The 25,934-nt window shown below is 40.2% G+C and overlaps 1 protein-coding gene across 3 annotated transcripts; it reads left to right on the forward strand.

Moving 5' to 3' along the window:
- The first annotated feature begins 3,022 nt into the window (after positions 1–3,022).
- Positions 3,023–24,440, forward strand: scg3 (secretogranin III). 3 transcript variants are annotated; one of them, XM_052063730.1, is made up of 12 exons: positions 3,023–3,426; positions 4,072–4,124; positions 4,217–4,259; positions 4,649–4,846; positions 9,935–10,077; positions 12,511–12,654; positions 12,743–12,968; positions 13,629–13,745; positions 16,200–16,283; positions 16,806–16,913; positions 18,202–18,291; positions 22,920–24,440. In XM_052063730.1, the coding sequence occupies exons 1-12, from the start codon at positions 3,330–3,332 to the stop codon at positions 23,036–23,038; spliced, it is 1,422 nt and encodes a 473-aa protein (XP_051919690.1). In that variant the 5' UTR covers positions 3,023–3,329; the 3' UTR covers positions 23,039–24,440. The 3 variants fall into 3 exon arrangements, with proteins under 3 accessions (XP_051919690.1, XP_051919691.1, XP_051919689.1); XM_052063729.1 differs by having other exon boundaries at positions 3,025–3,426; positions 12,740–12,968; XM_052063731.1 differs by lacking the exon at positions 16,806–16,913 and having other exon boundaries at positions 12,740–12,968.
- Positions 24,441–25,934: the final 1,494 nt, after the last annotated feature.

Consider the following 25,934-nt stretch of genomic DNA (forward strand, 5'->3'; position numbering starts at 1 on the left):
GGTTGTTCATCCGTGATTGGCTAGCAACCAGTTCACGGTGTACCCCCGATGACAGCGAGAATAGGCTCAAGCACGCCCCGACCTTGGTGAGAATAATGAGATGAGAAAATCGACATATAAAATATGTCAAGATATGCCCTCTACTGGTGAGTCAACAATACTCAAGAGGACAAAGAGGATACGAGTGTACTATAACCTGGAGAGAAAGGATCTCATTAAAACCAATTTAAGAATGACTCAATAAATGCTATTCAATTATAGAACAAAGCAAACTTCACAAACATAATCTGGCCTGGTGATCACAAAGTGCATTTGGAATAAGGCAACGCAAGCAGAATGTGGATGGATAACAAGCTGATGTTTTCAAATGTTTTGATCACAGGTGGGACTTGGAAGAAACTTGAAAGGGATGGAAATGCTGTAATATGAGTCATACAAGTAGTCTTTGAAGGCTCAGATGAAGGTTGCCTTCATTTTTTAAAGTACTAAGGAGGAGACCTGAAAATAGAAAAGTACAGAAAACAGACCAATAAATGCTGCATTACATTATAACAAATAATTCGTTTTTTTTGTAACGTTCATGACCCTCCTCTTGACTTGAATACCCATTTTAATTAATTCAATTATCGATTATATTATCGTGTGCTGTGCAGTTGCATACCGCTGCAAAATAAAACTCACTAATTCAAGTGAAATACAGTGAGGATCCACCTCCGTATTCTCACAAAACAGAATAAACTCGACTAAGAAGGGGAATAGTATTCTATTATTCATCAGTACATCATTCATAAATTGTGTTGGTTAATGTAAAATATAATCTATATCTGGTGACTCTGAATGAAAATTCATTTTTTTCTATCGACATCTATAGAATTTGTAAGTATTGCACTTGAAAAAAAACATATGGTCAAGGCAATAATTGCCAAAACAACAGATTTCAAATGCTAATTTAATATAATTATTCCAGTCTTTCTCAATCAATGCTGTAAATTGGGAATTTCTCCATTGTGAGACAAATAGAGGTTTTCTTATTGTATCTTAAACCAACACTGATGATGAAACCCAAACCCAACAGTCGTTGGGTTCGGAAATCAATGCGTTTTTTTGTGTGTTGTGGGCAGAGCATCTTTTACCCAACAGATGATTTAATAATTTAGTCCATTGTTCATCCAATGTTCTATTAAACTGACCCAACTTCTGACCCAACAGCGTTGACTCAACAGTTGAGTTACAAAATATCCCCACCATTTTCAAGCATGTCGATATCTGAAGTTTGGGGGGTGAATCCAGGCTCTGGCCCTCCTGTGTGGCGCTTTCATCTTTGCATACCTATGCAGGTTTTCTTCTGGTAGTCTGGCTTCCTCTCACATTTCAAAACATGGATGTTGGATTCCCTGACGATTGTCCATGGGTGTGGATGTGAGTGGGAATGGCTGTTTGCATGTATTCACCCAGCCAATGGCTGGCAACCGGTCCAAGGTGTGCCCCGCCTCTCACCCAAAATCAGCTGGGATAGGCTACAGCTCGTCCAAATGAGAACACGCGATAAAGACAATTAATGGATGGATAGTGACAAAGAAATGTAATATTACCACAATAACATAATACTTACCCGCCGTATTAAACTTCTATACATTCATTTGAAAAATAGACAATTGAAAATGCAATAATACTTTATTGGGCCTCTATGGCCCATCTTAGGTTTTATTAGTGTTCTATGTCTAATTGGCATCACACAGAGATTATGAAAGTAAACAGATCATAAAGTGTCTTTGTAAATCTGTTATGTGTGCATGGGTCTAATGGTTTGCTGGTCATTTAATTGCACTCACTGTTGACAAGCCAGTGGGCAGAGGAAAGATTTACTGCACAAGTATGGCGCACAGAGATTGTGTGATGAGATTGGGTGACGCACATTACAGGCCAGGTCATGAACTAACACTGCAAAAGGTGTTGAGCAGATGATGGGTTTCAATTAGAAATTGGTGAAAATAAATGTTCCATTGAAATTGTAGACATATTATAATATATACTGTAGTACACTGATCAAACCAACATATGATTGAAAACTCCACACAAGAGCACTTAACTATGAGGCAGATGCGCGAACCGCATTTCCATCATGTTACCTATTGTTAAATGAATTCTCCACCCCCGCCCCTAATTTTGCTCCTGTAGACTGCAAATTTCCCCAATGAAGGACAAATAAAGGTCATCTTATCTTATTACTCATTAACATTCAAGGCAATATTTTTACAGCTCTTCCACTCTAAAACATCACACATGATACAGTTAAGTATGGAAAGCCATTTGAGCATTTTTTGACATCCATCTTCCAGTCCAGGTTCTAGTACTCTTTTGTCCTCACTAATAAGAACATTCAGGACACTTGTAGAATAACTATGGCGCACTCGTAAAACGATGCGTTTTCCAGTTCTGCCGTCAACTTTGGAATGACATTACTGCACACTAGTGAGACAACTTCATATTTTTAGTGAGGTCAAAAACGAAACTAAAGAACGAAAGATTAGCTTCTCCGAGTGGTAGTACAATGTTATAGAAATAATAGGAGTACTAGTAGTGGTGTAGTAGTGCTACATTTGACGTTAACGAGTAGAATTGTGTAATGTCACTAGTAGTATTAGTTTGACGCTGTTGTTGCAAAGCACTGCATTTAAATGAAACTTCTCAACTCACTTCAGCATAGTTCCTTGGCACTGAGATATCACAAAATGGTGGTAACCCACTACTTTGTTCTAAAAATATTTCTGAATTTACGTCAGTTCCTTGGCACCCACATGCCACACGGTGGTGCCAAAGTCACATTTTATTGCCTTGTCCTTAGCACAAAAAAACGATTGGATGAAATTTGTTCCAAAACACCGGATTTGTGAATTTGTAAATGTAATAAAACATGAACAATAACTAAATGCAGAATTTCGTTGTGTTTCATTCCAAAAACATCACGTTGCGTGCAGTCGGGGCTCTGGCAGTGTGTACACTTTTTACAGCGTTCTCCTCCTCCTCCACAGTGAGGGGGCAGGTCCTGTTGTGCGCTGAGCTGTGTTACATCCTCCGGCCAGTGATGCTGTAGCTCACACGGGGCTTTGCTCACCCTTCCTTGCTCATCCTTCGCAGAAGCAAAGCGTTTACGTGACCTGCTTTCAGCACTCGAGCCGGCAGACAGTTCCAATTCTCTCCACGGACAAGCGGAGATCCAGTCAGCCGTTCCCCCACCGAAGGCTTCACTCAAGCGGCTAGCAATCTCGCAGACTCCGCGGCGGCGGTTGGAGACCGATCAACCACTTTTTTTTAACTATTAGTTTAGGATGGCTCCAAAACATCTTTGCATCGTGTTCCATTTAATTGTTTTCAGTCTACTAAACCAAATATGTGCCTTTCCTACACCGACAGCATCCAGCGAGGGTGAGTTAGCCTTTGAAAGGGCATTCTAACTGACTCACATTCAATGTATAGCAGAGTCTTTTCGAATTTTTACTACCAATGACAAGAGAGTTATCATAAAACACAATTATTAACTGCAGGAGAACAAAGTTGAGTGACACATACTGACTTGTAACAGACTATACCACAGAATCTCTCTTAACAATAGAATAAAATACATCCTTTAGGGTGAGAAGTGCTTACAATGAACAATTGATAACTATAGACTAATTCAGGCTCAGATTAGAGTCAGGTTTGTGGTTCTTCGTAGCAGTTTCCAGCAGTTCTATGTCAATTTAGCTGTAAATCTGCTCATTAAGAGCATACAGCAAATTGAGCTGCAGCTCAGCAGCAGCTGTTGAGGCCTGCAGTCTATTTTCGACTCAGTTTAATCTTTTGTTTGATAATCCGATTAAGGTTTGACCAAGAGAGAGGCGGGAGGGAGCATCAGCTTTCCTATGTCTGGAAGCTAAAACGGAAGAAAATTCTGTTGGAAAAGAAGCTACAGATGTGGAAATATATGTAGGAGCCCATTTCAAAATGATTAGTTTTGCCAAATCCTCATTAAAATGTAAAGAAACATAAGTGTGTATGATATTTACTGTCTTTGGTCTATTATTGTTGCAGATAAATCTGTGTACAATCGACAGCTGACAGAAGAAAGACCACTCCAAGAGCAGGTGAGGCTTTCTTGTCTCAGACACACAGGAATAATCAAAAACATTATGTGAAGAATGACATTTTTTTAACAGAATGGTTGTTATTTCCACAGATCGCCGAGGCAGACAGCGTGAAGGCTGCAGTGCAGTCGGCTGGTAAGAGGAAATCGTTTTGCGAATCAATTAATTAGACAGCCCAAGTTCAGGTTTCAACATTGCCAGTAAGAAAATGTCTTGTCAAGTCATGGAGAACCTAAAATGAGCTGAATGCTAGTCAAATTTCAGGGCTTTACTCAAGGGTAAGGTTACATAGGAGTGGGAAATTTTCAATAAATACCAAAAATGCTGTTGGTGAATTTATATGGGAAGTGCAAATGGGGAATTGGGGAAATATTTGGGGAATTAATTGCATGTCAAAAGCGTTGAAGGGAAAAATTAATTCCCATGAAAAGCTTCCAAAATTGCATCCATTTTGAAACCTTATTCCAAGGCACCACACACGGGGGCCACAATGATGAATGATTTTCATTTGTTCTCCCTATCAGAGAGCAAGCGACCAGCTGTCTCCGAGGAGCCAGTCGATGACTCGACTGTGCTGAAGTCATTAGACCAGAGCCACAAATTCAAGGACACCACTGATGAGGTGGAGAAGAAAGATGAGTACCTTCCAGACGAATCGGATTCCACCAAGAGTCGCCGTCTGGCTGAAGAATATGACTCGACCAAGAACGGGATGGAGCACGGCAAGTACCAAGCAGAGTACTCACATTCTGTACTTGAATACAAATACAGGTAATTGAGTTAAAAAAAAAAACTCTCCCGAAAGTCCTGTTCGTTAATCTCATTTTCCTTTGAAAAAGTAAAAAAAGTACAGTGTGAAACTTGCAAAAAAAAAGTCACAATTGTTATATTTATGTATATTACCCGTTTCAAGAACTTGGCACAATGAAAAAAAGAACTTCCTTCAATGTTGCTGCTGTCCGTTTTTCCCAGCCCAACTGTGATTGACTTTACCTCTCTTCATTTAAATCATCAAAAAGAATAAATTCTCAAGTATGGGACCGGTGCCTGAAAAATCGATTGAAGTACTGATCAAAGCATTTATACTCATGGGCTCTACCCAAGTACAACTGAGGTTCATCCAGTCCTGATCTTGTCTGCTCGTAGATGACCTTTGAGCATTCCACGTGGATCTGCAGGCAGACATGAAAGAGAGCACGTGGATGTCAGTGGGATTATCTCCCAATGCTCTTGTGCTAGCCCTCAAAAGCACTCGCTTTAAAATCTCTCTTCTGTATTTTTTTTTTAATACAACGACTTGAAAAGACTCCACAAAAGTCAAAATTTTACCAATCTGGATTAGAACTGTTTTGTATTATTAAAGTTACGTTTATTTAGTTTTTACTTTTATTTTATTATTCATTAGTTTGGTTAGTTTTGGTGAGCTTGCATTTTTTGTTTTCTTAGTTGTATATATTTGGAGTATCTGTCGAGTGTGAGAAAAAAACCCAACAACAACAAAGAAAACCTCATTATCATAGATTATGCTTCGTGTATTTTGCAATAAAAGAATGCAAAATTCCAACTCTCCAAAAACTGACCATTGTTCTTCTGTAGCTACAGATATACAGCAATACCAAAAGGAGTACATTTAAAATGAACCGTGAAAGCATATGCTGTATATGATATTTATTAACAAAGATGAAAACAAAGAACATCTTCGTATCATTAGTTTGATAAACGAAAGAAGTCTGTTTTTGAAAGAAGTTTGTCAGTTTGTTTTTAATTTGTTTCAAATCAATTATATTTTTATTTTATTTTGTTAACAAAATTGTTTTTCTTAACTAAAATAGACTTGCTACTTATTGATATTACTTTCTATTCTTCTCTTCATACAAGCTTATCTCTGTGCAATTGTATTCAATTAAATAGTTTCTTTCAACCTCCTCAAATTTCCAAAAATATGCAGTTAAAATAAAGAAAAGAAAAAAAAAGAAGATGAGATACATCAATAAAACAGACCAAAATCCAGATATCAGGATGTGAACGAGTGTGAGACGAGTTGTGGTTTCAGCCAGTGGTCCCCAAGCTTTTTTCTACCAGGGAGCAGTTAATGGTAATACAATTTTTTTTGTCACTGACTATTTCAAAACCATTCATTGATGATTGTTGCTGACAGGGATTCCTGATTAGAAACTGTTTGCAAGTGGGGTGCGGCAGTGTTGTTGTATACCGGTACTTCCAAACAGAGAAGAGGTTAATAAAGTTTATGAAAATAAATGAAATAACAAAAACTATGGCTCATTTACTTTTAACCCTTAGATGCATATGTGGGTCAAAAATGACCCGATGAGGTGTTTTTCTTGAAATATCTTTGGACTGAAAATTTATTATAATTTCATATTCCAGGTATTCCTCAAAAAACATGTTTTTTATATAATGTCATTCACAATTTTAACTTACATTTGATACATTTTAAGAAATTTCAGTTTTTGTATTGCTACCCAAAGTTTCCATAAATGGGTCAAAAGTGACCCGTGTACATTTTCTATGGAGTCCAATGGGAACCACTGATTCGAATCGACTTTGGCTGTCAGCAATACATTGACTGCGGACTGGGCAGACTATACTATCAGAAATGAACCCCTCAGGAAAATTATTTTACACTGTAAGAGCTGATACGTCTAAGTATTATCTTCATAAAAAATTGTTTGTGTGTTGTTCATGACTATGATTTATCTACAAATTGGCCTTCCGCCTGGAAACAGATCATTTGCTATGTATGGTACCTGTTCCTGGTCAACTGCAGACAGCAATTCATCCCCAGTGATTGTGTCACTGTCGATGAACAGCTTGTGCCATTCAGGGGAAGGTGCAAGTTTCTACAGTACATGCCAAGCAAGCTTGCCAAGTATGGCCTAAAGATCTTCTGGGTTTGTGATGCACGCATCCCCTATGCAATAAATGGTATAGTTTACACGGGGAGGCAACCAGGGGAAGACGTTCAGAAGAATCTGGGAGAAAATATTGTCCAGCAGCTGTGTGGTAGATTTAGAAACACCGGTCGCAACATCACCATGGATAACTTTTTCACCAGTGTGCCACTCGCGCAGCATCTCCTGGAGAAGGAGCTCACTATTGTGGGGACTCTATGTCAGAACAAGCCAGACATCCCTACTCTGATGAAGCTTTCCAAGTCCAGGGAGGTTTACAGCACAGAGTTTGGATTCAATGATAGCCTTACCATGGTCAGCTATGACAGAAAGATAGGAAAAGCTGTTGTGCTCCTGAGCACGATGCACCACGACAAAGCAGTGGATGAACATGGCAAAAAGAAAAAAAACCCAGAAGTGATCAAATTTTACAATGAGACAAATGGAGGTGTAGACACCATTGACCAGATGGTTGGTAACTACCCGTGCAAGCGACAAACACAGAGGTGGCCCATGGTGCAATGGTCCAACATAATTGAGATCGGCACCCTAAATGTCTACACCTTTTTCATGGCTCAGCACCCAGATTTCAAGAGTGGCATCACCAATGCACGACTGCTGTTCCTCAAAGAGCTGTCAAAGGAGCTTGTCACACCCTACATGAGTCGACTGGAAAGCTGCACCCAACTGCAAATCCCGATTATTGAAGCAATGAAAAGGTGCGGGGTGACAAAAGCCACCACTAAGACACAGGAAAGAAATACACAGGGCCAACCAAAGTGAAAAAGGTGTCAGATCTGCCCAAGTAACAAAGATCGCAAAGTCAGCAATAGGTGTGGGAAATGCAATGTACCTGTGTGCAATGATCACTGCCGAAAGGCAAAACAGGCAATACATACATACATACATACATACATACATACATACATACATACATACATACATACAGACAGACAGACAGACAGACAGACAGACAGACAGACAGACAGACAGACAGACAGACAGACAGACAGACAGACAGACAGACAGACAGAGACACACACACACACACACACAAAATGGATGTTCACATTTTTCTATTGCTGTTCTGGGTAATTTTTATTTTTCAAAAATGTTAAAAAATTAAAAATAAAGATATTTCAAACATGAAATCATTCCTGTATGGTCCTAAATATATTACTAAATTTTATACAAGTGATTATTCTTAACCAAAATGACAAAAATGTCATTAAAAAAGCATTAATTTTATTATGGGTCATTTTTCACCCACCTATGGAAGAGTGTAGGGGCCAGTCACTCATGCATCTAAGGGTTAACTCAGCCGGAAACGTGACATTAAGTGACAAGTATTCTCCTTTTTTGTTTCATATATATTTAAACAATGGTACACAGTTCAACCGGGTGTAAGTTTCCATCCGTAACTACAATGAAAAATTCCCAACTATTAGACCCATAAGCAGAACAGGTATGCTCAGCACCAAGGGGAAAAAAGTATTTTGCAGTCCAGTGGTACAGTTCAGTCCCAAATGGTTCATGTACCGGTACGGGGGACGACTGTTTTAACCAAATGCAAGAGCGCGGAAATAAGCCTAATGTTGACATTTTAAAATTTTTGAAAAAATCAGAAAAGAAAGTACATCTATTTTTATGGTGCAAAATACCTCCTGAAGTACTATAAAAGAACACATGACAGTGTCTTAAAAATGAGGATGTAAAAACATAATGTAAAAAACACATTTGCCAGATGATTGGAGGAGGATTCCAGTCCGGCTAAAAAAAGTACATAGTAAATGTGAATGTAGTAAATTTGTGACATCAGATTTCATCAAGGGATAAAACTTCATAAAATACAAACGTCCCAACGTATGATTCAGTGAAATAGAATCTCTGAAGTGTGATGACTCAGACACAAATGAATTCCTGCATATGGCCCAGCATCTGTGAGCTTCTCTTCAGCTTCTGTTACATCACAATACAGCAAACTACACTTTGGATGTTCTTTTTTTTTGTTCCTCGGAGTGCGACAACAATAGCTTGAAGATGATCCATTAAGTCAGCACACGTTTGCTCTTTGTGGGAGGCATGGGGGTGATAAAAGAGTTGAGCTGTATGAATAACATCTCTCTTCTAAGCAAGAGGAAGAAAATATCCATGCAGTGGTAAAGTACTGGGACATTGGCCAAAACACCTACTTGAAGTAAAAATGGAAGAAAATCTGAACAATGTTGCAATTCACTATTGATGTTTTCTGTTGTCAAAGAAAGATGTTTAAAGATAGCACTCAGTTTTTTTATATTTGTCAAAATGTAACTGAAGTTAAATGGTGTTAACTTGAAGTAAAAATGGAAGAAAATCTGAACAATGTTGCAATTCACTATTGCGAGTGTAGAAATACATATTTTTGTACATGTAAATATTGTTTAATTGTACCAATTCATTACATTAAGTGTAATCTATATATATATTGCGCGTCGTCCCGCACGCGGTCTGCGCCGCTCAGGCAGTGGCTCACTACGATCTTAGCGAAAAATTGTTGTCTACCCACAAGCATTGCAATATAATTGTTAGTTATTTAGTAGAGCTAAACATCTCTTTATTTTCGCGATAAGCAATGAAGATGAACAAAAAGTTGAACCAAGCAATAACACTTTTGTGGGCCGAAGGCCCACCTTACCAGCCTTGTTTTATAAACAAGGTGAAGTGGGCCCATGTCTTCCTTCCATTTTTTTTCCATTTGTGGCCCTCAGTGGAAAAAGTCCACCCCTGATTGCTAAATTAATTGAAGGTCCTTGAGGATGGCTGGAAGACGACGGTAATGAATCAGCTGCAGTATGTTTTGTCAAATGAGCGCAGTGCGACACAATTAGCTAACACAAATGGTGTCCCTTTCCCTCTCAGATGAGACAGACATGTTTCGTCAGGTGGATGGCACTCCATTGACGGCCGAAGACATCGTTCAGAAGATCGCAAACAAGATCTACGAGGAGGACGACAGGGGCGTCTTTGACCGGATTGTGTCCAAGCTGCTCAAACTGGGTCTGGTAGGTTTGACACGAATAGACACCACATACACATTATGAGGCTTGAACTTTCTCTTTTGCAGTAACAGCGGTAGGATGTAATCAAGCACAAATATGTCACTTCTATCATTTAGTAGATTCTCAGATACAGCGGTGACTTGCGATATGACTGACCCGTCTGTTTTTAACTGCCGCCAAGTGGCCAAGGTCCGCATACCAGAAGGAACAGCACAATATTCATTGAAGTGAAACAAAATGAGTGACAGCTTACAGCTTAATTCTTTCAATTTAATTTAAGAGTGCCATTACTCTGTTTTTATGAAGTACACTGTTATACAGTGCTATTTTGCTTCTTCAGAACACATTACAAAAATAGTGTTATTTTTTTGGACAGAGGCTAGAATAGATTCATGGCATTTACATTAATTTCAATAGATAAGCTGATGATGATTGTAAACAGAGATCAGTACTTTGTAGTCGGGGCCGACCGATTATCAGCCACCGGTATAATCCGCTTCTTTTAGCTCTTTTAAATCGGTACATATAGGCCTAGTTTTTTTTTTCTCTTGTTTTTTTTTTCACTTACTAACACAGGCAAAATATTCTCTTCCATCCTCCCATTTTTCTTCTCTCTGTTGTAAAGCTAAGCAAGTACCCATGGACAAAGTCTTGTAAAACAGCAAAATCTTCATTTTGTAATTCATACCTGTATTGTGGGCGGCCCGGTAGTCCAGTGGTTAGCACGTCGGCTTCACAGTGCAGAGGTGCCGGGTTCGATTCCAGCTCCGGCCTCCCTGTGTGGAGTTTGCATGTTCTCCCCGGGCCTGCGTGGGTTTTCTCCGGGTGCTCCGGTTTCCTCCCACATTCCAAAAAAAAACATGCATGGTAGGCTGATTGAACACTCTAAATTGTCCCTGGGTGTGAGTGTGAGTGCGACTGGTTGTTCGTTTCTGTGTGCCCTGCGATAGGCTGGCAACCGATTCAGGGTGTCCCCCGCCTACTGCCCGAAGACAGCTGGGATAGGCTCCAGCACCCCCCGCGACCCTAGTGAGGATCAAGCGGCTCGGAAGATGAATGAATGAATACCTGTATTGTTGTATTTTTAAAATATATTTAAATAAATTGCGCAGCCGAAGCGTTGAGGGGGTCCGTTTTGGGGGCCGCAGTATTGCATCCCTGCTTTTTGCAGATGATGTGGTGCTGTTGGCTCCTTCAAACGGGGCTCTCCAACTCTCACTGGAGCGTTTCACAGCCGAGTGTGAAGCGGTTGGGATGAAAATCAGCACCTCCAAATCTGAAACCATGGTCCTCAGTCGGAAAAGGGTGGAGTGCCCCCTCCGGGTCGGGGAGGAGATCTTACCCCAAGTGGAGGAGTTCAAGTATCTTGGGGTCTTGTTCACGAGTGGGGGTAGGAGGGAGCGGGAGATCGACAGGCGGATCGGTGCAGCGTCTGCTGTGATGCGGACGTTGTATCGGTCTGTCGTGGTGAAGAAGGAGCTGAGCCAAAGGGCGAAGCTCTCAATTTACCGGTCGATCTACGTGCCAACCCTCACCTATGGTCACGAGCTATGGGTCGTGACCGAAAGAACGAGATCCCGGATACAAGCGGCTGAAATGAGTTTTCTCCGCAGGGTGTCCGGGCTCTCCCTTAGAGATAAGGTGAGAAGCTCAGTCATCCGGGAGGGGCTCAGAGTCGAGCCGCTTCTCCTCCACATCGAGAGGAGCCAGATGAGGTGGCTTGGGCATCTGATTCGGATGCCTCCTGAGCGCCTCCCCGGTGAGGTGTTCCGGTCATGTCCCACCGGGAGGAGACCCCGAGGAAGACCCAGGACACGCTGGAGAGACTATGTCACCCAGCTTGCCTGGGAACGACTCGGGATCCCCCGGGGAGAGCTGGAAGAAGTAGCTAGGGAGAGGGAAGTCTGGGCTTCCCTGCTAAAGCTGTTGCCCCCGCGACCCGGCCCCGGATAAGCGGTAGATGATGGATGGATGGATGGATGGATAAATTGATGATCAGTATTTTATTCTGCTAAATACAACAAGATAGGTGGGACCCTGCTTTCTATCCACTTTACCTGTGAGGTAGATGTATTATGTCAGCAAACAAGAGGTGCTCCCTAAAACAGATTTGTACAGATTAGCGAAAAATATTTGAGAAAAAGAGACCTTAAAATGTATACATAGAAAAAGTCTTTCGGCTTTAACCCTTTCAGGGATAGCGTGGACGACAGTGGACGGTTTTTCATGTTATCAGGTTACAGGCTGCATGAAAGGGTTAAATTCAGCTCATGAAAATGCAATAAAATAAGATGTGTGAATTGGATTTTGTTCACCTGTGTATAACTGTTATGACACCTCAAGTCCTCTGTTTCTCTCAGTTGGCCTTTCACGAGCATGGATCAATGTTTTATAATCTATAGTTGCAACCAGTCTTGTTGTTTGTTTTCTCCTTAGATAACGGAAAGTCAGGCTGACACACTGGAGTATCAGGTGGCCGAGGCCCTGCAGGATCTCATTACCAAAAATGCCAAAAACGAGATCGAGGACAGCAATGAAGAGGAAGTCACGGGTGTGCAGGACACCCAGGCAGCAAACTTGGTAATCGTTAATTCACAATTAAGAAGTGCAGGCGGTAAAATTAAGATGATTTCAATTAATAAAAAAAAAATGCTCTTTGCATCAGCAGGATAAATGGGAGAAGCCCAGGAGGCGCTACGATGACGAGGAGGAAGAGGAGGACGATGAGGTTATGGATAATGTGGACAGGGATGCTGAAGACGACGATGAGACGCTTGTGAACACTTGGGGCAAAGACGACGCTGAGGATGACAATGAAGTGAACCCAGAAGACGGCCTTCAAGATCTCCAGTACTTTCCCAATTTCTACCGTCTGCTCAGGAGCCTCAATTCCGGTGAGCACAAAGGGTCATCTTACATCCATCAAACACACACACACACACACATGCACACACACACACACACACACACACACACACACACACACACACACACACACATACTGCCTCCAAGCCAGGACAAAGACCTGGACATGTTGTTTCCATGGCAATGATGTGTTCTGGGATGAGTCACTGTTTAGCCTGCCCTTGTAAATTGTAATCTAGGTACATACACACACACACACACACACACAAACAGCCCTAATTATTCATAATCCCATCATCCAGACCCCTGCAGCCAAACACCACATTACAATACCGACACTATGGCAACCTGTTACTGCCAACGCACGACAATTTATCTCCTCTGTGCAGAAGTGGCAAAGGTACTCACATTCTGTACTTACAGTAAGTAAATGTACAAGTGAGGACTGGTTCATCTCCTTTACTTGAGTAAAAGTAATCAAGCCCTGTATTGTGTCAGTTGGTTTATCCAGAATTCTCAAAATAACATGCATAAAGTGCATCCAGGCAAATAATTCAGAGACAATTGAAATGCTCTCATTCACACCAGTGAGTTTAAAAGAAATAAATACATAATCAAGTCAATTCGACTTCACTCCAATAATTGGTTACTGCCCATCTCTGCTCCTGATTGCTATGTGATTGCGTCAGATCAAGACGCTCAGGAAAGAGAGACGCTCATCACCATCATGAAGACGCTGATTGACTTTGTGAAGATGATGGTCAAATATGGCACCATCACACCCGAGGAGGGCGTCTCCTATCTGGGTAAGACCACTTTACTGAAACAACAATTACTGGGGAGGCCTTGGAACAAAAGAAAAACATCTTTACTGTTAATGCAGATTATTTGTTGCCAGTAATTGACTATACAACACTATAAATTTATATTATACCCCTTTAAGTTATTATTAAAAATATTACATGATCCAGTAAAAGGAAATATTGTATATGTTCTTGTCCTTTCACCATATTTTGTTTGGTTTGCATTTTTCTGCTTTCTGTGTGTGTTAAGACACTTTCCGTTATGAGTCGGTGCAGCTGAGGGTAAAACTTGAAGTGTCAATGGTTCAGTCAATAGCCAACCTGCTTTTATGGCTCATCATCACGTTTCTTCTTCCTCAAACTTTCTTTTTTAATTTTGTTTCAGTCATTTGTCTTTTATATTTAAGACGAACATGAAATTGTGAAAATGTTTTCAACACAAACAACAAAAAAGGAAACCATTTTTTGATGAACTGTAACACAAAAAAGAAAGAAAAAACGAAATCCATTGATAATAATGATAACTATTATTATTATTTGAATTTTGTGTTCTACGTGCTTGGCCAATAAAATTGATTCTGATTCTGATAAATAAATTAATCTCTTAATTTGTAAATTAATAATTGAATCACTTAAACCTGACCTGTTTTCATTTTAGAAGGTTGTGACTGCATGAGCATATGTATGTGTGAGACTGAATGCGTGAATGTGCGTGAATGTATGATGTGACGTGCGAGAGTGTGCAGGCATATTTGAGTGTGTGTGACAGTTTTGTGTGTGCATGTGTGAATGCATGTAAGTGTGTGTGCGAGTGTCCAGTCTAACGTAGATTTATAATGTTGTGTTACTTTAAAGGAAATCTGGCCAGCAGACAACTCAGGGAATTATGTGAGTAAAAAAAAGAAAATCAATAGACTCATTTGACGGGCTGAGGATTTATCTTGTTGTTAAGTGAGCACCAGAAGTAGATCTCTCAGCTTGTTACAATACAATACAATACAATACATGCTGATTTATATAGCGCTTTCACAACAGCGGCAGCTGTAACAAAGCGCTTAACAAAACAGTTAACATCAAGTAAAACAATAAACACAACACATAACATAAAACACGGATAGTCGTGTTGTGTGTTCATCATCACAACACAGAAATACACGGAGGCCGAACCTGAGGAGCAGCTGGCCATTAATGACCATGTAGAGCCGAACAAAACAGCCATTACACATGATGGGAGTTTCCTTGGCAACCTGATGGCCTTGGCCATATGGTTGTCATAGGTTGGTACTGGGAATAATTGCTAAGTATTTCACAATCACCTAGCAACATGTTAACTCGAGCCGCCCTCGCCCCCAGCTGACCTCGTTTCTCATGGAGTCATCGAGGTGCATCACCCACTGAGCATCCAGCAAAAAAAATAATCTTTTTTTTTTTTTTAAATTAAAGAGAAGACGCAGAACACACAGCGGAGAAAAAGCAATGTTTTTGTGTGTTGGGCTGAGGAGGAGAATGTTAAAAAAAAGTGGGCGGTGTGAATGCAAACGCAACTCGCGCAGAGAATGTGAGATCGGAAGAAGTAGTAGTAAATTGTCTCACGTCTCTATGCAAAATAAGAGGAACATTAACCCACATTTACTGTGCCTTTGTGGAGGAGTGACTCAAGCAGGAAAATTAAGATGATGCTTCATATGCACTTAGCAAAGAACTTTTTAAAAAACGCCGTGAATAGAAAAGGTAAATCACTGCAACTCTACGCGCAGTTTGAATTTTAACATTGTGCTTCATGTATATGAAAATCAAAAACTGTATTTAAATATAATTCTGATTTTAAATTTTTTCAAAGCATCATACGGACAAGTTACATAAATAGTGTACCCCCAAAAAATGTATGAAAACAGACCATTACAAAAGACTGGACTTGAAAATGTACTGTACTGGATTTTTTAAAAAATCAAGCTTCTATAACATTATGCACAGTTTGAACATTTATTTCAGTGATTTTTTTTTTCTTCATGTTGTGGTAAAGGGAGCCTGCTAGGCTAACTCACTGGTGTCAAACTCAAGGCCCGAGGGCTAGATCCGGCCTGCCACATCATTTTATGTAGATTGCGGAAACAAATCATGTGTTAACTTCCATGATCCATGCTGAAATTTGGTCACTTGTTATGTGTAAGAAATTACATTTTGCAGTATTTTGTTAACATGTTTACACCCACTATGACCATAATTGAACAAGCTATTATAGTAGATTGATTTCAAAACTAGTAATCCATCAATCTGTTGTGCTCCATTAATAATATAATTAGACGATTGATTTTGTTTCACTGTCATAATGGCCCTCTGAATGGAGATGTAACTCCAAAGTGGCTTGCGGAAAAAAAGGAGTTTGACACCCCTGCTCTAATTCATTGGGGAATGAGTAAGGTGTCATCATGCAATTTTCTTTTGTCTCGCCTGTAGAAAACCTGGATGCTATGATTGCGATGCAGACCAAGAACAAGCTCGGAAAGGCTCTTGGACCGCCAGACTTTACAGGACCTAACGGTAAATAAACGTCCAAATTTGTCAGAGGGCATTCATTAGTTGCTGGTTAGATGGTAGGTGTTACCAAATGTGAAATCTGGGCCTGTTTAAGAGAACAGAAAGCTAATATTTTGTTGCATGAATAGCAGCGGCGGCCTGGTGGTCGACTGGTTAGCGCATCGGCCTCACGGTGCAGTGCAGGGTTCAATTCCCGCACCGGCCTTCCTGTGTGGAGTTTGCAGGTTCTCCCCCGTGCCTGTGTGGATTTTCTCCGGGTACTCCAATTTCCTCCCACATTCCAAAAACATGCATGTCAGGTTAATGGAACAACTCTAAATTGTCCCTAGATGTGATTGTGAGCATGAATGGTTGTTCATCTATGTATGCCCTGCGTTTGGCTAACAGTTTAGGGTGTCCCCCACCAACTGCCCGAAGACAGCTGGGATAGACCAAGTGTATACAGCATTTTGTCATGCCTAAGGTGACAGGTTAGTTAATTCGAGCAAAGCCTGATGGTTAAATGAGCGTTGTGTTTTTGGGCAGTGGGAAAGAATTTGGATGAGGATGACAACACCAAGGCCGAGACTGCCAAGATGCAGAAGGAGTCTGAGAGCCTGAAGGACTCCACCAAGCAGGACCAGCCATCAACCAGTCAGTCCACAAAGCAGCTGAGAACAGAATGCACATTGTCTTCAGACTTGAGATGTGAACCAGTATAGCTATCGAAACCATTGGCTTTTTTCATTATTTATGCTAAATTACTTCATTCTTAATGGTTTGTTTTAACCCTTCACATCGTGTTCAAGACGAACTGGACTCGGTTTGACATTTGACAGAAATAAAAATCCACTAATTGTCATTTCTTCACCCTGCAATGGGATGACTAAGCCAAAGTACACAAATATTTGAAACATATCATTCTTTTGTACAGGTCATACAAGGTTTGTGTGCACTGAGGTTTCAGATTATATTTGACCCATGTCTATTACAATTGATTTTAGACTTAACATGTTGTGTTAAATCAAGGAAAATGGTGGGGAATCCTGAAACCGCACATGCCACAAATATCTGTGCACACATTCTTTTATGGGACAGTGTTGAATGTTCAAAAAGGAGTTTACAACAATAACAAGAACTGTCTGCGTTGCCACCATATTTGAACAGATTCCCGCAGAAACATGTACTTGTTGATCTCTGGAGGGTAAAGGAGGGAAAGCTCAAAACAGTAAAAGAGGAAAACATCATGCAATTGTCATCCAAGCGAAACAGATGTCAAACAGCACTCAGAGGTTCACAAACTGTACATCTGAAAAATAGAGACTTGCCTTTTCTCTGAAGCATTAAGAATTAAACAACAATTTCTTTTTGTCCAACAGGCTCTGAATAGATTTTAAAAATATCTGTCGATCATAATTTGATGTTGACAATTGAGGATATTCTTGGCCCAGAGCAAACTACACTATGAGTGCATGGAAAATGAACAATACGTAAAAAGACATGCATGTTCTACTTTAACTGTAACTACCTGGAAATGACGTCATTTCAGTCAAACAGAATATCTCCTTTTCTTTCCGCTCAGCAGAGCCAGAGCAGTCGATAAATAAATAAATAAATACATAAATAAGAAAGACCGTACAGCCCAGCCAGTCATAGCACAGTGTCTGTGTTTGGCCTAGAACTAGGCCAGTCCAATAAGAGACGGCCAAAAGTCTAATCACAGTTGACGTTATTTGCTGTCCCTCAATGCTGCACTGTACTCGCTCAATTGTAAAACAGGATTATGCTGTGCAGTAAATATCGGATGAAAATCATTTCTCTTTGTTCAATTGGGAACATGTCCGTGACAACTTCATTGATCAACACAGTTACTGTAGGATATGGTATTTTTGACGAGCTAAAGCAAAACTTTAGATTGGCCTCTTTTGCTCATGATCAACAGATCGGCCTGGCAAGTCCGAGACGTATCTGGAGGCCATCAGAAAGAACATCGAGTGGCTGAAGAAACACAACAAGGAAGAAGGCAAAAACGGTGAGTTGTATAAAGAGTCTCATGTGGGCGGCCCCTCGATCCCGAGAGTTGTGGCGGGTCACAAGCAGGTCAAAGGCACAGAAGAGCTCAAACCTGTAAAACCCTTTATGTTGTCCCTAATCTGCATTTGAAATGAGCGCTGGAGAGATGCTTGACGAGACGCTTGCGCCACAGCTAATGAATAGAAACTCTTGATGAGTTTGTCCCAATTACGGCTTTTTCGACTGTCTTCTTCAGAAACAAAGGTCTATTCAGTAAACTCCTCCCACTTGTTCCTCTACATTAATGACGTGTGTAACTCCACGGACAAAGGTCTTGGGACACATCTTTTAATCACCTAAATTCCCTGTAAAGTGAAACCACATACAGTACACAGTATCTTCTACATTTGGCACACTGCAAAGAACTGTTGTTAAAAAGGCTGCAAAATTTGAATGATTAAAAAAAAATCAAGTACCGGTACATAAAATGAGGTGTTAAAATCATGGAACACTTTGAGAAGCATATTTTCTTTCATTTCCACCCATCCTGACAGTGCAGTCATGTTAGGGTGCCCTGCTCTTGAGTCTAAACTGCATACATTTAAATTGCACACCAGAAAGTGGGAAACAATGATGAGACTAAATTGAAAAAGATCTATTATGTCTGTTATTTGGCAATGGCTGTTGTTTCTTTGGTAGTGACTGTTGATCTTGAAAACTAATTGGCATACAGAAGTCTCCCTGCTGCTGTAAAAATCAATGCCCAGCGGCATTTCATTTGGCAGCAGGAAATGAAATGTTAATGAGCTCGAGCTGTGCAGGCCACAAACAGTAGAATGTGAAAGCTGCATGAAGAAAGGATTTTACTGTGGCTGTTCCGTGGCTTTATTCAGCATGTATGGAGAAGCAGGTGCTGTCCAACAAAAAGCCAGGGTACCTTTTAAAAGAAACAAAATTTGACAAGCCTTGATTTACAGGACGTTCAAAGACCGGCAGGAAGGTTTTATCTATGGATCATCTTTGAGCTTGTATGTGGGACATCTCATTAGTATTCTAGTGTGGGATGGTTGTCTGGGACAACAGCCGCCTCCCCGCCTGCCTGTCTACCGTTCGGCCAAAGAAGACACACAATTGATAATAGGAGAAAATACACTGAACACATTCACAGTTAAAGAGTACATCCAGTTTTCTCAAAGTGGTGCAATCACTCATCATGTTATCCTATGAAAAGCAGTTACAAAGATTTATTCCAATATCCTTGTTATCCATCTTATGGCGTACAGTCGAGTACAGCAGTGCCTTGACATACGAGTGACTGAACTTCAAGATATCAACGGCAATTTGGTCAGTTGATTTGCTTTGACTCATGACCCAAAATTTGAGATACAAGCGCTGTGCCGTGGCTCATCTCACTTCACAAGCAGCTACAGTTTGGCAAATAGTAAACAGTTCTTCTAAAGGAAGACTCCAAGCTGTTTGTCGCCACTCCCATTTTAAATTGTCTGTCAAGCTAAACACACAACTAAGAAAATTACACGTTGTGTATTTCAAACAACCACATAAAAATCAAGAGTAGTACTAGAAGCATGTATTAGTTTACTAGTACAGTTTTGCCCCAAAGGGGGAACAAGTCCATGGTCCTTAACCTGAGGGATATCATATGAATACGTCAAAAGGCTGAGGTCATAAGACTTTGAAAGTGTACCTAATTAAGTGTCCAGTAATTATCTTGAATGTTCTCTGTTGTCGGAAAAGAAGAGCAGACGGAAAGCAAAGGTCTCCTTGACCTCAGCCAGTGTCATAGAAAAAGCTAAATGACCATTTATTGTGTTCACTCCATCAGACGCACCCATTAGGACAATCTCAGCTGGCAGGTTGTTTGAAAATGTGTACACGTGTGTGCATGCATGCGTGCGTGTGTTTGTTTACGCCTACACATTACACAGATTAGGCAGAGGAGCAGATGGACGCACAGGCCACATACTGCTATTGGATCTTGGCTCCGCACAGTCAAGATTGAAAGAATCTAATCATGTTGTATTTAAATCCCTGACACACGTCATGTTTGTTATCAGCAAACAGTGTCCTGGCAACTGCATCGTGAATGGAGGCGCGTCATTAACAGGGGTTTTCCTTCTTGAAATTCATTACTTTGTAGGTCATTTGGCCCTTTAATTAGTGACATAACATTTTTGTTTTATTCCTAGGACTGATAACAATCAGCTTATTTCTGAAGCTAACCTGTTACAGCTGTGACAATATGGGGATGAATAAAAGGGCAAAGGAAATTAAAACAAGGGCATTGATACAAGGGTGAAAGATATGTCGAGAATCAGTAGGAATTGATTGACCTGTTTGAATTACTCTCTCTCTCTCTCTCTCTCTCTCTCTCTCTCTCTCTCTCTCTTTCTCTCTCTCTCTCTATGTATATATATGGGTCATTTGAGAATTGTAGAATACTTTAGGCACCAAAAAAATGATCACTTATTTGACAATCTTGGATGTATTCAAGAAAACCATGCAATATAAACCATCATAAAAATTGCATTGTAAAGCTCAGTCATCAAGGGCAAACACTTTTCTATTTTATTTGTCAGATCGTATTATGCTGTGTTTGGTGCAACGTTGTTACCGAACGCGCACGGCCAGTCTCGACGTAAGGCCTTCTAGCTGGCCCGAGTACGCAGACGAGTCAGACCACGAGTCTGAGACTCGTGATTTGATTGGCTATTGCAACCTGATTGTGCCCGTTCACTTACAATGCACAGGGAGGGGCCTGCTCTGTTTAATCTGAAGGCCCCGAGCAAGTTTAATTTACCTGGCAACACAAGCTAGCTGAAATATGATTGGTTAAAAACTCTACCATAATAACTACCGGTAAGTTATTTATAAGTGGAAGTAATATGACGTAAATAATACAGAGAATAATGTTGTTAACATATTTATGAAAATAAAATAACAAATTAAAATTGTTATTCTCAGAAAAGCAAATTTAATGAATTTACTTTTCTGAGAATGTTTAGGCCAGCAGAGAAGGCCTTGCTGGCCCTGACGGAACCCCACTGGCTGTTACAGATACTCAGGAATCTGAATAAAAACGTTCAAAATGTGCAGAATATATCCTTTACAATTAAATACCGATACATTTAATGAGCAGACTGATTTAATTTTAGGAGTGTTAAAATTATAAAAGCAGGGTTCCACATCAATGCCAATGATTCAGGAGTACATGCTAGCTTTGTTAACTGTTATGCTCACTGGTCAAGAACAAATGTAGTGGTATAATTAGTTTAATCATATTCAAGTCTTTTTCAGATCATGAGTAAAAGGGTTTAGGTAGGGTTTCTGAGTAAAAATCCATTGGGGCTGAAAACCTTTGAAAAAAATATGAAGAAAAGAGTTAGTTTACCAGTGGTCAAAGCTATTAGCTTGATGATGTCATTATGGCTGAGCTCACTTTTTTTCCCTCTTCTTCCTGATGGCTAAAATGTTTAAGAAACAAGGTCACATGCAAGTTGAGAAAAAATTTTAAAAAATGAAAATAAAAAGTCCTACAAATACAGCTGATTTAACCCTTATTTTGCATGTTATACTTCATTTGTAAGTTGGTCATGAGAGGGAGGGACAAAAAAAACACTTCTAGAGTGTGCTATTTGGTCGTTAAAAGTACAATGTATATTTTGGAATCAATTTCACTACAGCTGCTGCTGCAGTTTTTTTACTTCAGGAAAACGATCATTTATACTCGTGCATGTTTCTGTATTTTGCACATTGGTCATTGGAAATTTCTCAGGCAGGATAGAAAATGTTCTTTGATTCTGGAATGACCGTACTGGCGAGAAGTCTAACATCTGCTTTAGGCTCCCTTATGTTTTGTTTTGCCACCGCACATGCTGAGACTGACCTCAATCCCTTGTAATGATAAATACAGCACAGATTACATCTTGTTTGGGTGTCGTAATGACTGACCTATCCTCCATACAAGTCCCTGTGAGTTTTCCATCTCTGCTCAGTGGCCATAGATCCACTCATTAGCCACAACATGAGGTGCGCCTGCCCGGAACAACAGTCCATCAACAAGTCGGCCGGTACTAAGATGATAATGCTGTGTTTTACACTCAGTTACATACGATAAAGGACAATTCATTGTTTCCAAATATGCTCTTCTAAAACCAATTGACGTTTGGAATTTTTCATCATTGTGGGCTCACTATTTGACAAGCTACCGTTAACATCTCTTCTGGGAAATCTGTGACGATATAATGACTGGCAAAAGGAAACAATTGAGCCTGAAAGACATTATTAAGCAAAGGTGCAAAGCAGTAGGCTCCCTTGATAATGTATTCTCACAAACCTTTTGTCAAAATGTCAAAGAAAATTGAAGATTCACTCATATGATTCACTTTTAAGGAATAAATATCTCTGAACACAAAACTCTCAGATAGATACTAACTACTACTCAAACATTGGTACGAATCATTTTTGACCATTTCAACAAGTATACCATTAATTTTCAAATTCCCACTAAAATTTGTTCCATTTAATTATTAGTTTCTGATCAATGCACTTCATCATACTGAGAATTGTTGACCCTCTGATCGAAGCCAAATGAGGTAATGCGATCACTGTGTTGTGTTTGTGTGCCAGACTATGACCTGTCCAAACTGAAGGACTTCATGGACCAGCAGGTTGACTCTTACATCGAGAAAGGCATCATAGCCAGAGATGAGGGGGACACCATCAAAAGGATCTACAGCAGCCTGTGACGTCCTCCTCTATCCTCTAGAACTGAATCAAGATACTAAGAGAACATTCATTTCTTACTTACACTTGATCCCCATGGCATGGTAAAGTGTACTCATAATAACTGCTTACTTTCTCATACATGCTCCAACCGTGGTGAGGGAAAGGATGTAATAAAACTATGAAACAAGGCACTAAAATAATTTCATCCATATTTACACCGCAAGATTGAAGAATAATAATCCCCAGCTTTGTCATTGTCATTTCTATTCTATTTTTGAAACAACATACTGTATACTGTACAGCGCTGAAAAATGTTAGGAGACAAGTAGCTGATAATTTTGCAGTGGTCTTTTAATTCTATCTATTTTTTGATCTATCTATCTGGCTAGCTATTAGTGCTGTGTAGCAATGACCATGATCTAAATAGTCAAACAATTTTCCGTAAAGAATCACATTTTTCTACTTCTATTTTCTACAAAGCTTGTTACAGCTATTCACTTAAGTAAAACATGCAGTTAATGTGCAATCATCAAATAGAAAGCATATTTAGAGTCAAAGGCTGTTCGGAGAGATTTCTTTGAACCTTGATTGCAATTCTGTCAAAGATAACTGTTGAAGAAAACAATCAAAACTGACTGTTTTTACAGCTATCTTTCTTATATTCTTCTCACAAAAACAATTTAAAAACGCCTAATTTACAGGTTTAGTCCTGTTCATGAGCACCACACTCCAGCTGTGTTGATTTGCGAGGCTCTGTGGAGGTTAATTTGAGCAGGGTATTTTGCTCCGCGATAATCGAGCAAAGACATACAATTTATATATTTGAATTTGGCTTTGCAACGTATGCAAGTTACTTTAGATTTACCCAACAAGTATCACACAAGTAAAACTGTAAGTAAAACTACCTATAACGTGGGTATGTCCACCTTCGTGTCAGTGACTCCTCGAAATTTGGCTGCATGTAAACAGAGATTATAGGCCACCAAATAAAACTGCGATCAACTGTGGTTTTTTTGTAATGTGGAAACTAACTTAAATTAATTCTTTAACTCTGTCTCTGACAGCCCTAATATACACACACACATATATATATATATATATATATATATATATATATATATATATATATATACACACACATGCGCTTATGATCGTTTTTTTCTGTTTTTGCTGTATATGTGACATTTTATTCTCTTCCTGCTTTTCATTAACAAAAATATGTTTGTGCATTAAAATTTTGTTAACTGCTGTAATAAGTCTGGAGCCCACAAGGAGGCAGTGCACCAATCATTCCTCTTCACGGGTCTGTAAATTAACATTTTCATCCAAGTAGACACACAAGATGAGGTATTTCAAACTGTAAATATGTGACTTTTCCCTTTTCTGTGTGACAGCAATTAAAACACGGTCTTTTCTTTGCAAGTGTGCTTAATAGGGCCAATAATGCAGTAATGGCAATCCAAGTTAACTCCAAAATATTACACACGCGTAATATTTTAATAAATATTAATATTTTTACGCATAATACACATGCATGTGCATTGTGATGACAACACAACAGGTTTGAATACACTGCACAAACATATAAATGCAACATTTTTTTTGCGCCCATTTTACATAAGCTGAACTCAAATGCTTAACTAATCTGTCTTGAGTTTGGTGAGCACTTCTCTTTTGCCGAGAACCAGCTCACTGATGTGCCACATTACAAAGTTGATGAGATAGCATGATTATTGCAGTTATCCCTTAGACTGCCCACGGTAAAAGGTCACTCAAAAATGTGCAATTTTATAACGCAGCCAAAAGTCACTTTTGGGAGAGCCCCGTTTCTCTAACATAAACTGTCTCCCGTTTGTCGTCATGGCAGAAGCAGACTTGAGTGGACAAATGGTCACAATCGATGTCTGCCACTTTGCACTCTCTTCACAGTCCCAATTTTGACTGGACCAGGCAGATGAGGCAGATGGTAGACAGCATGTACGGCATTGTGTACTGAGTGACTTGCTGTCAACATCGAGACAACACTGCTTCCCCCCCCCCCCCCCCCAAACAACACTGCCCCCCGGCCCCCAATAAATTACAATTGCAACATTTAACTCTGTCAACCACAACATTCTTTATACATGCCATAAACTGTGCACAATCGCAACACACACTTTCTTATAACGTCACCATCGGCAAGGATCTGTTCATCATTACAATCATTCATTCATCTTCCGAACCGCTTGATCCTCACTAGGGTCGCGGGGGGTGCTGGAGCCTACCCCAGCTGTCTCCGGGCAGTAGGCGGGGGACACCCTGAATCGGTTGCCAGCCAATCGCAATTTGTAATTTGTTCATCAATACAATCGTACAAACCTGATTTTCACAGAAAAGGGGCCAGACCCTCTTCAGGACGTACCAGTGTTGTGTCCAAGGACCAGCAACCCGAGGCCAAGGACAAGGACTTGACTCCAAGGACTTGGAAAATTTTCCGAGGCAAGGCCAAGGCCAAGGACTTGCCTCCAAGGCCAGGGACCGAGGGCTGATTTTGAAGCTGAGGCCTAGCCGAGGACATGCATAAAACAATGCTATCATACCACTTGGCAGGTCTTCATGATTTGCAACACCCCTCAATCATAACCCCTTGCACTCCCTTACGCTTGAATGAAGTGTTTTTATTCAAAGAGTAGAACAGTCAGGGTATGTGTTATTTACACTGAAAAAAGAACAAAAGTAAATGATATACATTTATGAATTAATATTTTAATGCAGGGCGGCCCGGTAGTCCAGTGGTTAGCACGTCGGCTTCACAGTGCAGAGGTACCGGGTTCGATTCCAGCTCCGGCCTCCCTGTGTGGAGTTTGCATGTTATCCCCGGGCCTGTGTGGGTTTTCTCCGGGTGCTCCGGTTTCCTCCCACATTCCCCCCAAAAAT

The sequence above is a fragment of the Hippocampus zosterae genome, chromosome 4, assembly GCF_025434085.1.
Source record: "Hippocampus zosterae strain Florida chromosome 4, ASM2543408v3, whole genome shotgun sequence".
Taxonomy (NCBI): domain Eukaryota; kingdom Metazoa; phylum Chordata; class Actinopteri; order Syngnathiformes; family Syngnathidae; genus Hippocampus; species Hippocampus zosterae.